Raw genomic sequence first — 15,759 nt, 5'->3', positions numbered from 1 at the left:
ATGATTGGATTTACTCAGCATCCACCTTTTTATTCAGACAATATTTTAACACTGTGTAATGTTTATAGATTTTAATTGTGCAGCCAGGGTGTTTCTGAGTTTTAATTGTTATTGTTATTTATATTGTATTTATATTGTATCTGTTAGCCGTCCCGAGGCTATATAGCAAAGGGACAGCATATAAAAACTTTAGATAGATAGATAGATAGATAGATAGATAGATAGATAGATAGATAGATAGGCAGGCTCCTGCATAGGATGGTGCATTCAAATCCAGACTGTTGGATTGTTTAGGGCTCCACAACCCAGCAGTTAATCCAAAAACAAACCAGGGTTAATAACTAGGTCATTCAGTCGCAAGCAGTGTGTCCAGTCTTTCACACTCATGCACAACAACCCATGCATTGTTTAACCTATGATCTGTGGAAAATGTGAACAAGGCCATGATGGCTAGCATCAAATTAAAGTATAGATCCTGAACTTCACATTGGATTAACAGCAAAAACAGTTGCTCCAGAAATGCAATAATTAGCACCCAAATCTTAGCACCTCCTACATAAAATAGCCTGCAACCTGAAGTGTAAGGAGTAGGGGAGCAGCGCTACAAAGGCGATACCACACATAGACACTGACTAGAAGACTCCCAATCAAGGATATTTCTTCAGTGAGACTTTCTAGTATTCCTGTCTCTTTCTTGACACAGGAAAAAAATCAACATCCTTTTATTTCTTGAAGCCACTTCTGCTAAAGGGTAACATAGAAGATATAGTTTGTAAATAAAGAAAAATGTATAGTCTTCTCACATTATAGGACAGGGAACACAGCAAAAAAGAAGTGGAAATTATGCCATGGTTACTTTTTCTTGTAGAAAATTCCACTTTTATATCTTAAATGAGTATGTTTATAATAAATAAATTTTATTTACATCACAAAAATCTTATAAATGAAACCTATGGAAAAATTAATAACAGAAAAGCAACCTCTTCGTTTCTTTCCATAACCTCTCTTGAATCTCATATCTTAAATTATATATCTGCAGATTAAACTTGCTTAATTTTTAAAAGCAAATAGTAATTATTAAAAAATAGAACGGGAGCCAAAGGTTAGTCAATACTTTAACAACTCCTTTGCAAATCAAGTACAACATTGAAATGTCATATGAGATAAATTCTGCAACTACATACAAAATGTGACTATTTTGCATAGCTGTTCTTCCCATTAAAAAAAGTTAGAACCCAATTTCAAAAGCAAAAACCATAGAAGCACACGTCATTCAATATAGCTAAAATTAGTGAATGAGACAAAGAAGAGCTTCTTTTTATTATATATATTATATAGTATGCACACACTAGGCTTTTTAAAGAATAGTTTGTTCATGGTGGCATTTGCCATAGGCCTTCAAAGATATTCCATATAAGTAAAATATAATTTCTCCCGGCCCTACCTCACTCTTTTAATATTTAGACTAACATTTGCCTGTCCACATTTCATGCAACCAACACTGGTCTTAGGGACTATGACTTTAGATGCCAAGAGCTTTATCATCTGTCTCTGTCTCTCTCTTCCCCCTTCCTATAGGCAAAGTTCTCACAGAACATGATAAATCCCTTAATCTTCCATGTTTAATTGTTAAAATATGTTGTCATTACTATTACTCATTAGTGCACACAAATGTGATGGGAACAAACCACAGCATGCTCATCTGGATTACGCACCACAAGATCTCTCCTCCTGGAAGTACTTGTTCTGCTCCTGTGTGTCCCACTGGCATCAATGGAGGGACTCTTAAGAACGGAATTGTAGAAGATTATGAACTTCAAAACTAAAGTTTGCAACATGAAAAGTTGCTTTATTTCTTTATTTTCTACTAAAATTTTAGATAATACTTTAGCTTTACTATTACTAAAAAAATTATGCTTTTGACTACCATTTTCGTAATTCTGATTTTCACCAAATTCATTAACACAATGAAATTCAATACTGAAATGCAGTTAGAATAAGCTCTTCCATTGGAACAGGAATGAAGAACTTAGACTTCAAATCTCATCAGCCTCAACAAGCATAGCCAATGGACAGGGATAACAAAATAGTAGCTTAACAACATCTCTACTTCCCTGGTTCTATTACCTTTTCAATCATTCTTCCTCTCCTGAATAAAAGAATAAGCAAATACACATTCTACTAGAAAAATCTTAAAATTTGAAAGTATTTAGATATTAAAGTAATATGTGTACAAAGACAATAATCTTATGACTTTCAAATATTTTTTCCTAAAGTTTATTCCCATTTTTTTCTTAAGGCATTTAAAGCTATTGAAGTTTTTACAACATTCTAGATCATTTTGTTTTGATTTAAAGGAAAATGCAAAGAAACACACTCAACATGAGTATAAAGTGAATACTTTATATACTGACCCTGTGACTACCAGTACTTCGAGTAGATGCCAAGCCATCAGATCCCTGATCACAAAATTAAATCAAAAATGAAATGACTTTAAAAAAAAAACAAAAACAGAAGGAAAAAAGAAAACTCTGATTTTAGAGGTTTGTACAAACCAGATATGACTGCCGGCTGGACCGGTGTGAATACCTAGCCTTCTCTGAATCATCCTAAGAAGGGAAACACCAAATACTGTTATTTAGGAAAGGGAGGAAAAAATAAGAATGGAAGCCCAGAACAGTAAAGCCAGTAGTTTTAACTTCCTGCCCCAACAGTATTCTGCTCCAGTAGAATTCACTGATCCAATTGTTCACAGAAGTCTCATTCTTCCTCCTTTTACCTTACAAAAGCCTACCTTGATTTTCAATATGTATCAGTTTACCTAAATACATTTCAGATTGCCCAATATAATATAAACAACCCTAATTCATTAGCATTAGGGTCACAATCTAAAAGTATGAGTTTTAATTGAAAAATTACATTTGCATCCATGTACGTACACTAAAAACTACTTTTGATGCAAGAAGCATCAAATTTTTGGCAACAAGCTACACTGATAATCAGTGACTTGGTCTGGTCTTTTGAACATTGATGGGTTGTTGTGCTGTTCAATCCTTGAAAGAAATTTCAAAAGCCAGCAGCAGCTAGCATGCAAAAGGGAAGCTGCTTGCACAGTGGCCTAGCAAGGCACTCATAACCAAGCAGCCTGCAACCAGTCTCTTTAGCATCAAGACAGCTGCCAGCTCCTCATCATACATGAGAGCAACAAAAATAAAAAAAAAAATAGCAAATGAAAAGAGGTTGTGATTAGGACAGAGAAGAAGACAACCCAGGTTCTGCTGCAAAAGACCGGGACACTGGCTGAAGAAAGAGGGAAAGAAAGATAGAAAAAGCCTCAGTGAGCCATCCTATCTATCAAGAGCACTGTGGTTTTACGTACTCCATAAACAATCCACACCATATGGCTGGTCTGTATGGTGTTCAGCACATTGTGTGAATCCATCACTAGCTTTCAACAATAAGTTAAAATACAAGAACATATCTGCAAAATGATTTACTAGAGGCTAGTGTTCAAATATTTTATACAATCAATAATTTCATTTGTTATGACTAGATGAAGCAGTAAGATGGGTTATCACATTCTTTGGAATAATTATGATACAATTGATGAAATTTATTTTTTAGCTTCAATAGCTAAAAAAAATTGAAATCAAATACAGACAGAGCACAGAGAAGATGGAAGGAGATTTAGAATTACAATTTAAAATTCTAATAGAGAAGATACAGTAGGAGAAACTAACCTATGGTGCATGCTATAATTACCAGTAGTAAGTTATTTCTTTTAGAAGAGTAATGATATAGGTTCAAAACCAAAGACTAAATGAAAAGGAGTCACTCATGCAACAATTTCTCCTTTTCTACAGCAAAAAGGGAGAATCATTGAAAACTGTGCCAAGGCACCTTGTGTGAACAGATTTTGAACAATTCCCTTTTCCTGCTCCAGTTGCCTGTACAAAAGTCCATGCTTTTCAGGAGGTTCTCTCAACTCTCAGCACAGGCTTTTCTGGGGATGGAAACAATCCGTGTACACAGTGTATTCGACTGGCAAAACCTTAATAACCAAATGCTAAAAATTTGGAAGGTTTGAAGATTCCTTGAATGAAGAAAGATTCCTTAGGGAAAGCACGAGATCTCATTGTCTTGGCTGAATGCACGGACATGATGTGATACAAGTGTTGGTTCCTTAAGTCTCCATTTAGTCAGAACAATAACATTTGAATGTAATTTGCCCAAGATTAAGCACTTTAAAATCCCATATATTCAAAGGGAGAGTTACTTAAAACAGATACTGCATAACTTTTACTTATGTTGCTGCATTAATGTAATTATGTTTTACATATTTTTAATGTAAAAAGCTTTAAATCAGAGACATGCTATTGCTGATATTGAAGATTATACAAGAGAATTAGTAAATGGAGCACTCCAATCAGGTTAGTTTTTCTAAGTGTAACACACCACACATCAGGCAATCCTTCCCTACCATCCACTTCTGGATATGTCCCCATTTTCTATCATAGGAACGTTGAGAAAGCTACAAAAAGGTAAAAATATTCTTATTTCACAAGACAATTCCAACAGGAACAGTTGCCACCCTTTAAAGATGTTGCTTGGAAAACCCTATTAAAATTAAACCGTATTAATATTAACCGTATTATCAAAATTATGTTCCAATTCACCATTTTATCTCCACAGATATATTCTATCAGCAAAGCCTACTGAGTGATATTCAGAAACCCAGTTTAAATGCAAGAGAGAAAAACTAGAGACACACTTATTGACAAGTATTTCAAATACAGTAATAATGATCCACACCATAGCACACTTTCAAAACTACAAACATTAGTATAAAATTGTAGCGTGCAAAACAATATTCCATGTAAAAGCAATGTTGCCTACACTTTTAAAAAAACATTTGGACCCAATGAGGACTTCACTTGGTATACCACAACACTACCATATACACTCTTAGAAGAGTGGTAGGGAAAAGGAATACAAAAGTAACATATTAAACTTTCTCAAAAGGTATCTTTAGTAGTAAAATCTCCTACTAAAAGCTTTCACATGGTGCATTTCATGTTGAAATTAGTCTAACAAATGTGGGCTCTGATAGAAGCCATCTCTTAGTACTTGCCTTGATATTATTCAAAATCCAAGGGAAATATGTCAATGATATTTCAGTATTTTAAACCTGAAGCTCGGACAAATATGCAATGCATTTGGCACTCTGAAAATACACACACACACACCGGGGGGGGGGGGGGGAGCACCGTTGATCTCCATACACCACTTTCTCTTTCAAACTTAGCACTAGAAAGCCTGGTAATGGTACACTAGATGTCAGCTAATTGTAAAATACTGCAATGTTTATTCTCAAGTATGTTAAGAAGTTGAAAGCTAAAACACAGTTTTGTACATTTAGGTAATGAGTGTAATGTGACAAAGGACTACACAACTAAAAATCAAGCATTGAATCTGTCCCATTTTTGCCAATTCCGTTCTCTAATACTGCAACTTCTCTCTCTTGTACCACTTCCCAGGCCTTTTCTGAGGCCCTTCCAACCCTCAAGAGAGGGACAGGAGTTGCAGGAAAGTACAGTGAGAAAGAAGGGGCAAGAATGTTACTACACAAGTTGCACAGACTCTTGCTATAAGACAGTCTGTTTTTACCTTAACTTGTCTACAATAACAGCACTCCAAAAGAAAAGAAAGAAAACTTTTCAGGTTTTTGTATGGAAAACAGAAGAGATCCTATTTTTTTGAAATAGTTAACACTTAGAACTGCCTGCTCAGGTTTGTTCCAAGTGCTAAAACTCGTGTGCAATTGTTGCTGATATCCTTGGCACACTGGAAACTATGTTTTGTACAAAATCAAGAACTATTCAACTACATTTCAACAGGCCATTTGGTTAGCACATATACCACATATTTTGTTTTTCACTGCAAAGACAGCACAACCTGAATAATGAAGCTAAACTATGCCTGAAGAATATTGCAGCACCTGGAAAAACATCTCACTAACTTTCAAAGTAGTGGTTAGAAGCATATAATAATGTCACAATATGAATTTTGTTCTAAGTGTAACTGCTCTAGTACCTCCTTTTGTTGTCGTTCCAGCTCCCTCATGCGTATGTCCCTTGCTTCTGCTCGGGCTGCACGTTTAGCTGCAAGCCGTGCTTCTGCCTGTTAAATTGAAAGAATTCCTTTAAGTATATTCACAAATGCCCAAATTTCAGATTCAATAATACTTTTAGTAAAAGTGAATGAACTATTTTTAAATGAGTAACAACAGATTTTACCATAAAATATTTAATTTTGTAATCAAGAAGTCTAGCCAAAATACAATTGAGAAGTCAACTTTTCAACAACAAAAAGCATTACAAGAAGCATGTTTAACTTCCTCTCCATTGCTAACCTAAAGCATTTATTTACTTTCTTCTATACAAGTAAATAAGTGTTAACATCTTTGGCTACAATGTTGCAGTGGTAGCAAACCAGTATTTGGTGGCCTAGATATCATACAATCTGGAGCGCGGAGACAAAAACCCGTATTTTCTGATGCTTTGCCACACCCACCCTGCAATTCAGGAGCCACTGTGAGGAAGTCTGCAGAAATCAGACTTGGCCCAACAACTTCCTCTGCCTCAGTCAATTACGTAAGTGATTGGTGGATGAAGACTCCATCTAGCAGAAGAGACTGTAATTCTTCCTCTTTCACCAACCTTGATAGAACTTTAGCTCATAATAATATACCATTTTCCTAAAATGAAGCTAGGCAATAATGTGTGACATGCAAATGTGGCTCAATTCAAAGTGTTGCTTTTGCAGGAAGTGTATCTTTGCTGGTCCTCATCTGGTAAAGTTGGTAAAGAAGCACCATGAGAAGTGTGAGTACTTAGTGCCTTCTCGTACAAGTATGAGTACCACAGGTTTGCATCAACCTCAATGTACCCATACAACAGTTAATATATGAATTGGAACTTTAAAGGCTGGGATCATATAATTGTATAGTTCCCACAAAGTATTAATTTTATAATCAGAGTTTGGACTGTTTCGGGATTTTTAAGTTTTAAAAGGTCCAATTACTCCCAAAATAAGTTAACAACAATGAAGCAACATTCGAGGAAAGATAAACTCCTATGGGAGCAGTGGAGTGGAGAAAAGACATGATCCCAAAAATAAATGTGTCCAAATGACCATATGACAAATGTTCCTGTGAGCACAAAAAGATTGATTATCCACACTCTAATCTGTTTCTGCAGGATTAACAAAAACATCAACCTCACCACCACCCCACCCATACGTACATAGCATCCTATCATGGTCAACAAAATGTGCAGTCCTTTATAAGGAAGTTGCCTATTCCTATTTTAAACCTTCAGAATGAATAGGCATAAGGACTAGATCTAACTCCTGTGAGCACTAGATGTAAAGGAGAGTTATATGGGAATACATTAAATAGCCATAAATTAAATATATCACCAATGTAAGCAAAACATTTAGAGAGTTGATTAACCTGAAGGACACTGAAAAGACAATAGATAGCAACAACTGATTTTATTGAAATAAGCTATACAATCCTGCAATAGCAGGAGTTTGGACTTGATGGCCTTCACGGCCCCTTATTCTATGATTCTATGAATAATCTCAAATAGGAAAACATTTGTAAGTGTATAGTCCAAAGTAAATATTTGTAAAAGCAACAGAGTAAAAAGGTAACCAAAGTTCCAATGTGTTTAAGGGTGCAATTAAATACATACTTAGGCTGGGGGATGCTGGAATCTTTAAACGTTTTTGTCTAACATGCATAGAACTGCACCCTAAATGCAAGAAAATGAAAAGCCCTGATGTAGGGGATAACGACCTACTTAACCCTCTTCTACAAACTAAGATTTGTTTAGTCTATGTCTTCTTAAATCCCAATACAAGATTAGAAACTATATTGTTTTCAGTTTCAAGAATTGTGTTTCAAGAAGTCAAATTCAATAAGGAAATAAGTGCATCTTTTTCTTACAATGAAAGAGAATGTTGTTGCATGGACTGTTAAAGATGTGAACTAAATTGTTGGGGGCAATTGTCTGTTTCCATTCAGCTCACATAAAAATATAATAACAAGCAACCAGCTTCCAGTTAACCCAATTAAAGACTTCGGGTTCAACTGAACCCAGTGAAAAGATGGGAACACACAGAAAAAGAGAAAATGATAAAAGGAACACTGCAAGAGTGGTGGATCCTTAATATGTGCTCTGATACTGGCTATGTTTCTCCACACCCAAATAGCTGCCCTGGTGTGGATGGCTGCTATTATATCAGCAAACGTCTCCTTGTTTTCAGTTAAGATACCAATAAGATGAGATACATTGCATGAAAAATATAGTAAGAATGTTTCAAACATTTTCAACCTTAACACAAGCTTCTCTGATTTTCAAATGTTTAAAATTAGTAAGAACCATGTAATGCTACCTTGAAAATCAAACACAACAAATTTTGCCTTTGTATTACATGGTAAATATAGTAAATATATCTGTATGCACTTTTCTGTTTTAAAAGCTGCTTTTACACAAATTTAACCTAAAAATTATTATTGTAATTTAACTGGTATGTCTATGTGTCCATGTACCAACCTCTCTAGCAATATGCCCCAAAGCTTCATCCTCTGCAGAAAATCTGTCTTTCACTGGAGTTCTTTTCCTTCCTGATCCAGGAGTCCCCATATTTAAATATGCTTTCAGCAGTTTTCTCACTAGTTTTGATTAGATCCAAGTGCCCAGATCTGAAATAAAGAGATAAGATTATTAATTACCATTTTAGCCTTTTAATATCCTAATGCTATTAAGCTGCTGGGTGTGAATCTACAATTTTGCAATTTCTCATAAAGCATAATTCTTTATGTTTATTGACACCTATCAATTTAATATTGGAAGAGCCAAGCCCACTGAAAAACAACTTCAGCCAAGAACTTAAGAAACCACACATGAATCTTCGTAAGAATTTGCCTTGTCTAGACAGACATACATACATTGGGATTATAACCTGGAATTCTCAACACTGTGCAAAGAAACTTCATCAATATAATTTCAAGCTGAGTATAAGTTTCATATGCACAAAGCAGAGAAGCACACAGTTTTCGCAAGATAACCTTGGCCTGAAAAACTCTGATGGAGGGAGGGAAAGTATTGACCTTCTTTTGTATTAAAAAAAAAGATGTAGGAGCACCTTAATACTGCCTAGCAACAGTAATACATGTTCTAATAACCTCCCACTTGGATTACTGTAATGCGCTCTATGTGGGGCTGCCCTTGAAAACGGTCTGGATACTTCAGCTGGTACAAAATAGACTGCCAGACTGCTGACGAGGACTGGCCATTATTCTGATATGATGCCAGTCCTCTTATCAGCTCCACTGGCTTCCAGTTAAAGACCGGGTCCAATTCAAGGTGCTTGTTTTGACCTATAAAGCCCTAAACAGTTTGGGACCAGGATATCTGAAGGAATGCCTCCTTCCTTATATGCCCTCACGCCCCTTAAGATCTGAGGGAGAAGCCTCTCTCAAAGAGGCCAAAAGGACATCAACTTGGAGTAGGGCTTTCTCTGTGGTGGAACCCAGACTCTGGCACACGTTCCCCAGAGAGGTACACCTGGCACTGAGCTTATACTCTTTTCGGCACCAGGTCAAAACCTTTTCATTTTAGTGCTATTTTAAAAGTTAATAGTTTTAATGATTCCAGTCACTTTTGCTTTGTCTATTTTGATTTAATTTGTTTAATTTGATGTTTATTTATTGTTTTATACAGTATCACCATTTTAATCTGTGGATGTTACTAGACGCTTTTAAATTGTTTTTAAATTGCTGTAAGCCGTCCTGAGATATTTATATAAAGGACAGCATACAAAAGCTTTAAATAAATAAATAAATTTCCTTTGGGCAATTTTGATAGCTAAAAAGATTCAATCCCAGTGAATTTAATGGAAAGCATTTAAAAACAATCATTCAAATTTCTGAAGATATTATGGACAGATAATATTACAAATCAAACTTTCCACCTTTCAATTGCAACTTATGATCTATTTTATTCAATGAATGCAGAAATATGATTTCATTGGAAACACAAGTCCTTTAGCCATACAATTTAAAAAAAAAACACTTTCAAAATGCTTTTAGACAGCCTAAACCAGGTATCATTTTGAACTGTAGTAGTGCTTGCTTTACTGGTGAAAGTATTTTAACTGTAGTGGTCAGTGATAAGATTGCAATTTAATATTGCATTTAATAGTGTGTGAAATTAAGAAATTAACCCTTATAAATAGAGTGACACAGAGAATGGAATTAACACTTCAACAGAAAACTTAAAGGCAAGGGTCTCTTTTCTCCTGTGTTTGTCTGTCCTATATTTAGAAAGTTAAATAGTTAACAACTGAAGAACTACATCTGTACAAATCAGCTTTTTCAGAATATAGTGTTTCTTGTAGCCTAAATAAAATAACCAAGTTGCCACTTTCTCCACCTTCAATATTGCTACAACCAGTGACAGACACTGTGGGTATCTCAGCATGCTATGTCATCGCACACAGTTTCTGGCATCTACTTTCAGGAGTGAATGAACAGGGCAAGCATTCTTCCTAGAAAACAAGAAGTTACCATACATCAAACTCCAGGTTGTATGATCCAAAAATTAGGATCAATCTTTGCAGGATCATGGAAACCAGTTTATTCAGATACTGAGGCAAATTATACTGTGTCTGAAATCAGGATAGCACAGCACACGATTATCACTTGCAAAAGCTCAGGATGGTGCACACAAGCCCAAAGGCAGTTTCATGTTTATGCACATCTAAACACAGATGTTGTCTAGAAAAGAAATCAAACATTCCCTCATTCCAATCTGGGATTACTTTGACTTCAGCCTTCAAATATGCTTGATTTGTGGAGATTCACTAGTCCCTTACAAGCAGTGAGATACTATCAAGCATGATCTCAGCTTCATCTATTCTAATGCCTGGGCCAGGGCCAACAGAATACATATCAAATATATGTGACATATTGTATCTTAATTAAGAAAGTACTATAAATACACAAGACATATCTTCAGTGTTTAAGCCCCCAAGATCTTTAAAATCCGCCTAGACAGGAATAATGTGATAGTTGCAGAGTTTTTCCCCCAAAGAAAAAGTTAAAATGACAGAGGCACCCTTACAGTCTGACAAAAATTTCACATCTTTGGTTATTTTATATTTTCATGTAGCATAAAACTTTTCTACTTCTGCCCATCTTGCATACTACAGTCTATCAAATTAAGGGCAGTGTAGAGTAATGGTTAGGATGCTGGGCTGGGACTTAGGAGATCTAGTTCTAGTCACCACCTAGCCAGGAAGCTCACTGAATGCTTCAGGCCAGTCACTGATTCTCAGTTTAACCTACCTCACAGGGCTGTTCTTAAGAGGATAAACAAAAGAAGAGTATGAGGATTATGTAAGCTATTTTACATTCTTTGCAGGAAAATATGGAATACACATACAATAAACAAAACAAAAATAAAATTAATGAACTTTCCTACTGCCTAGCCATAGCTATTATGCAAACTAACTACCACCATATATACTGCATTCAAGGAGACTTGCATATAAGACAAGGCACTACTTTGGGCTTTTTTTCTGACATTTGGCATATACTGGGCATATAAGATGACTCCCAATATTTGCTTCGCTATTTTCTGTTCAAGGGTCCCAGTATATATATCTCAAGCAAAAAGAAGCAAATGTCTCTAGAAAAAACATGCATATCTCTCAGTATTCATGCCCACTGAAGAGACAAAACACATGAGTAAGGCTGGCTAGTGCTGAGACAAAGAGCATGACACCCCAGGAGAGTTCTTTGAGGAATTTGCAGTTTTTCCGCTCTTGCAGAGGTCCTGAGTTTTCAGGCAGTCCTAGGGGACTTAGAACTGAACCCCCATGGATTCAAAGATCATATGATTTTTTTTTTTCATCTGGTGTATGAGACATCTTCCCAATTTTTGACATTCTATTTCCGGTTTTAAGTGAGATTTATGTCAGTAAAAGCACATCTGTGAACCATACAGAAAGCACAGATATGGGCTATTGTAGTGGCATATAAATTTAGAAAATAAATAACTATGCAGTATTTTGCACTGCATAATGTATTTTAGGGTACACAGAGTTAATCATACCAAGTTCAGTTTCTTGAGCTTCTCCTGTAATCACAGCACAATAAACAGAACAGCATATTATTACTTTAGGTATCCAGAGTAGAAAGAATCAGGATGAAAATTAAATCTTCCTCTTGAAGCAATGATAGAAATTGTTCTACAACTGTAAACTCCCACAGCTTTCAAAAAATCTTTCTGACTCAAATTCTCCCCTTCAAGGAACACAGAAGATCTTGAATTGAATCCAGATTTAGGCAAATCTGGTAGAAGTATCTTCTTCACACTATCCCCTTGAGCCCTCTGAAAATAGTACACAGAAGGTTGGGGAACCCTGAGGAATAGACTATCTGTGGTGCAGAGGATCCACCAAAATCTGGCAGTCAGCTCCTGTGATTTCAGCCCTTCAGTCCATTAAAGACAAATTCCTGATCAAATCAATTGATGATAGAAACAACCTATGTTTTCCACCATTAAGATGTCAGTTTCAAATTATCTCACTCAAACCTCACTATTTTTCTCATCATTTAACACCACTACTTATTTCATTATGCATTGGCATAAGGTATTTCATTAGACAACAGTGCAGTCTACAACATATTGAAGTTATTGAGACTAGCTGTGGAACTGTTCATTTCTAGAAAAGTAGCATTAGTACTACTCTCAATGAATCTAAAACATGTAGTGACAAAGTGACATCATTCATTACTGAATAGCAATATGAGCCGAACAGCAATTCTTATATGCCAGAATTCACATGCATACTCATAAAGTTAACTCTTTGGTTCTATCATAAGGCTGCTTACACTGTCTATCAAATATCAAGTAGTGAAAACATGTCATAAAAAGACATGAAAATGTATCTTACCAAATTGTGCAGCTGTTAGCAAGATTGGAATTTAAGTTTTAAATTCTAGCACAAGCATTGTTATCTAATGAAATTAACATAGGAGTTCACACTGCTAATTTTATTAACATTGCGTGTACCAGTTATTGACCTGTTGAGCAGATGTTCAAATTTCATACAATGTGATGGACTTCAGCTGGGGTACGAGAGAAAGACAGACAGATTTCTTTATCACTGATAACCATATAGACTACACCTAAGCTACAGCATAAGAAAATTGAAGAAAGGGGCAACAGTAGACAGTCTCTTCATAAAAATTCTTTAGAAAATTTAAAACAATCTAGTTTGCTTTACATGTACAAAACATGTTGAGCAGCATTCTGTAAACCATATATATGCACTTGAAAGCATGCATATTTATTTCTGAGTTAAGTGTTTTTGGAATCAAATTCTAGGAAAAAGTATGTCCTTCCTTAGTTTCCCAGCGCAATCAAAGGCAACAGACTTTTCCCATCTCCTGAAAAAGTTATTGAGCATCACAGCTTGTCCCAGTTACAAAACATCAAGTCTGAACATCTTTTCTTAACCTGATCACAAATTAACACTTAGCGCACATTATCCTTCTTTCCATCTCCACATCAACATCAGCCAGTCATTCACTACATGCTTAAGTTTTGTATTTGTAGAACAAGGCTTTATTTTTAAGCAGTCTATTAAACATTCCAGTCTCTTATCCATTCTGACTGTGGGTGTAACTGGGGATTAAAGATTGTCCAGAAACAATTTCCATTAAGTGATTTGGACATAACACTCACACAGAATATTTAGACAAAGTGTAAAGGGGTAAGTAATATGCTTTAAGTAAGACTGACATGTACTGCAATCCTCAGCACATTTAAAATGCTCTATTGGATTGGTTCCAGATGAGCAGAGAAACCTAACCCCTTTTAACAGCTCTCTAATAGGGGTTAGGATGGGGCAGAGATCTTCACTGTCAGAGAAGAGCTTTGTCTGTTTGTTTTTGGGTTTTTTTTGCCCCAGAGGCCTAAATTATAGCAAGAAAAAACTTGAAGGGTTTTTTTTCCATGGGCATTAATAGGGCATTTTGAGGATGCAGTAGTTAGCTGGCCAGGACAAGCTAACTAGAGGCTTTGAAAGTCAGATAATCTGCCACTTCACTCCTCTCTCCTAGCCCCACTTAGGAAAGTCCAAGTTAGTTGCCCTCAATTCCCATTAAAACCAATTACACATAAGTAATGACAGTTCACAATGTTTTTAATGTCAACATGCACAGGCTCGCATTCTTAGCGAGTGTAATTTACACTATGAACTTACTGGAGGCCAGGATCTACTTTTTGTCCTATGGAACTTTGTAAAGCACTTGTCTACCTACGGCAGTAGAATAATAAACGAGAAGTGTTCTTCTTCCTTCCCAACGTTTACGGAGCTTACTTGCAAGAGACTATCCTCAGGATGGCAGCCCCTAAGATAACAGGTCTTCTCACATGGAAGCATTACCATTTTGCGACCTTCGATACACGCCGGGTAATTTTGTCCACGGTGACACACTATCCGTGGGAGTTTCTCCCTCGTACCCAACGCCAAAGGCAGCTGAAGCCGAGGAACACCAGGCATCCCCCGTCAGCCGATCGCCTCAGCGAGATCACTCCACAGAGCAGTCCCGCAGCCCCAGTCCCCAGGCATTGTGCCTGGTCAGAGACATCCGGAGCTTCCTGTGCGACCGGCCTGGCCTTTCCTACGCGTCCGGGGGCACCAGTATCGCTTTCCACGCCTATCACCGACCTCGGCGAGGTGAAGGGTCGCCGGCCAGCCCTCTGGCAGGAGCCCCCGGCCGCCTTCCCAAGCCACCAATTCTGGTCTGCCCCCCCCCCCCCCACACCCCAATGGCTCGCTCACCAGAGGCCAGCTCCGTCCGGGCAAAGAGAAAGGCGTTCAGGGGAACGAGGAGGCTCCGGGAACGTTAGCAGGGCGGGGCGGTCGAGGGCCCAGCAAGCCAAGGAGGCGGGGATGCTGATGAGGAGGAGGATGGAGCCGCTCCCGCAAGCCGAGGCTCTTCCCAGAGATTTCCCGAAGGGAAAATGGGAGGCTTCCCCGCCCGTCGCCGCTGCCGGCTGCCGCGTATTCTCTCGCGCCGGCGGCTGAGTTCGAGCCCTTCTCGGGCTACCGCCGCGCGCCGCACCTCCTATTACCCGCCCTTCTAGGTCACGGCGTGGCCATCGACGCTGCCGCCGCGCGCTCAGAGTGCTAGCAGCGAGCCGACCGTTTGCCTGACGGGAGGAAAGATACCTTCTCCAGACACACAAGCTGCAGCGCGCATGCGCCACTCCTTGACTCGTGGAGGTGGAGCCCCACGGGCGGCGGCCGTAAAGAAAGTGCGCATGCGTGGACGGGGGGGGCAAAGTTGTGGGTTGGAGGGATAAGGTGTTGCAGGAGGCCCCGCGAGGTTTTGTTGGGGCGGGAATCTAAATCGTGCTGGCCCGACAGGATATATCGCAAGCATGTCGAAGTCTTAATGGAGCCCAATTAGTGTAGGAATATAGTATATAGGAACATATTTCAAATGCATGGGCACATACTGACTGAGTCACATAAAAGGAAAGACGTCTAGGATGGGCGCTTTCGTTCACTCACCTTCAGGGCGCAGTCATGTTGTGGGGGATGGGGTTGACAGCCCTGCAAATTACAGAATTCCCCAGCCAAGCATTGCTCTATAGGGAATGCTAATAGTGG

At 37.9% G+C, this 15,759-nt stretch overlaps 1 protein-coding gene across 12 annotated transcripts in view; it reads right to left on the bottom strand.

Moving 5' to 3' along the window:
• Positions 1–15,309, bottom strand: part of LRRFIP2 (LRR binding FLII interacting protein 2) — a 50,624-nt gene extending 35,315 nt beyond the window's left edge. For 5 of the 12 annotated variants that reach the window (XM_044454944.1, XM_044455011.1, XM_044455000.1 and 2 more), the window contains exons 1-7: positions 14,926–15,309; positions 8,622–8,770; positions 6,094–6,180; positions 4,481–4,531; positions 2,556–2,609; positions 2,415–2,459; positions 1,716–1,784 (exon numbers count right to left, since the gene is read on the bottom strand). In XM_044454944.1, coding sequence (XP_044310879.1) covers positions 1,716–1,784; positions 2,415–2,459; positions 2,556–2,609; positions 4,481–4,531; positions 6,094–6,180; positions 8,622–8,711 — 396 coding nt within the window. In that variant the 5' untranslated portion in view covers positions 8,712–8,770; positions 14,926–15,309. Of the gene's footprint in view, positions 1–1,715; positions 1,785–2,414; positions 2,460–2,555; positions 2,610–4,480; positions 4,532–6,093; positions 6,181–8,621; positions 8,771–14,343; positions 14,369–14,460; positions 14,841–14,925 lie in introns of those variants that run through there. The other 7 variants (XM_044455040.1, XM_044455049.1, XM_044454952.1 and 4 more) reach the window with 6 other exon arrangements.
• Between the last annotated feature and the right edge of the window lie 450 nt (positions 15,310–15,759).

The sequence above is a fragment of the Varanus komodoensis genome, unplaced genomic scaffold (genome assembly GCF_004798865.1).
Source record: "Varanus komodoensis strain SLA01 unplaced genomic scaffold, ASM479886v1 scaffold10, whole genome shotgun sequence".
Taxonomy (NCBI): domain Eukaryota; kingdom Metazoa; phylum Chordata; class Lepidosauria; order Squamata; family Varanidae; genus Varanus; species Varanus komodoensis.
The sequence above is the reverse complement of the archived record's forward strand: the minus strand, read 5'-3'. Positions and strand labels throughout refer to the sequence as shown.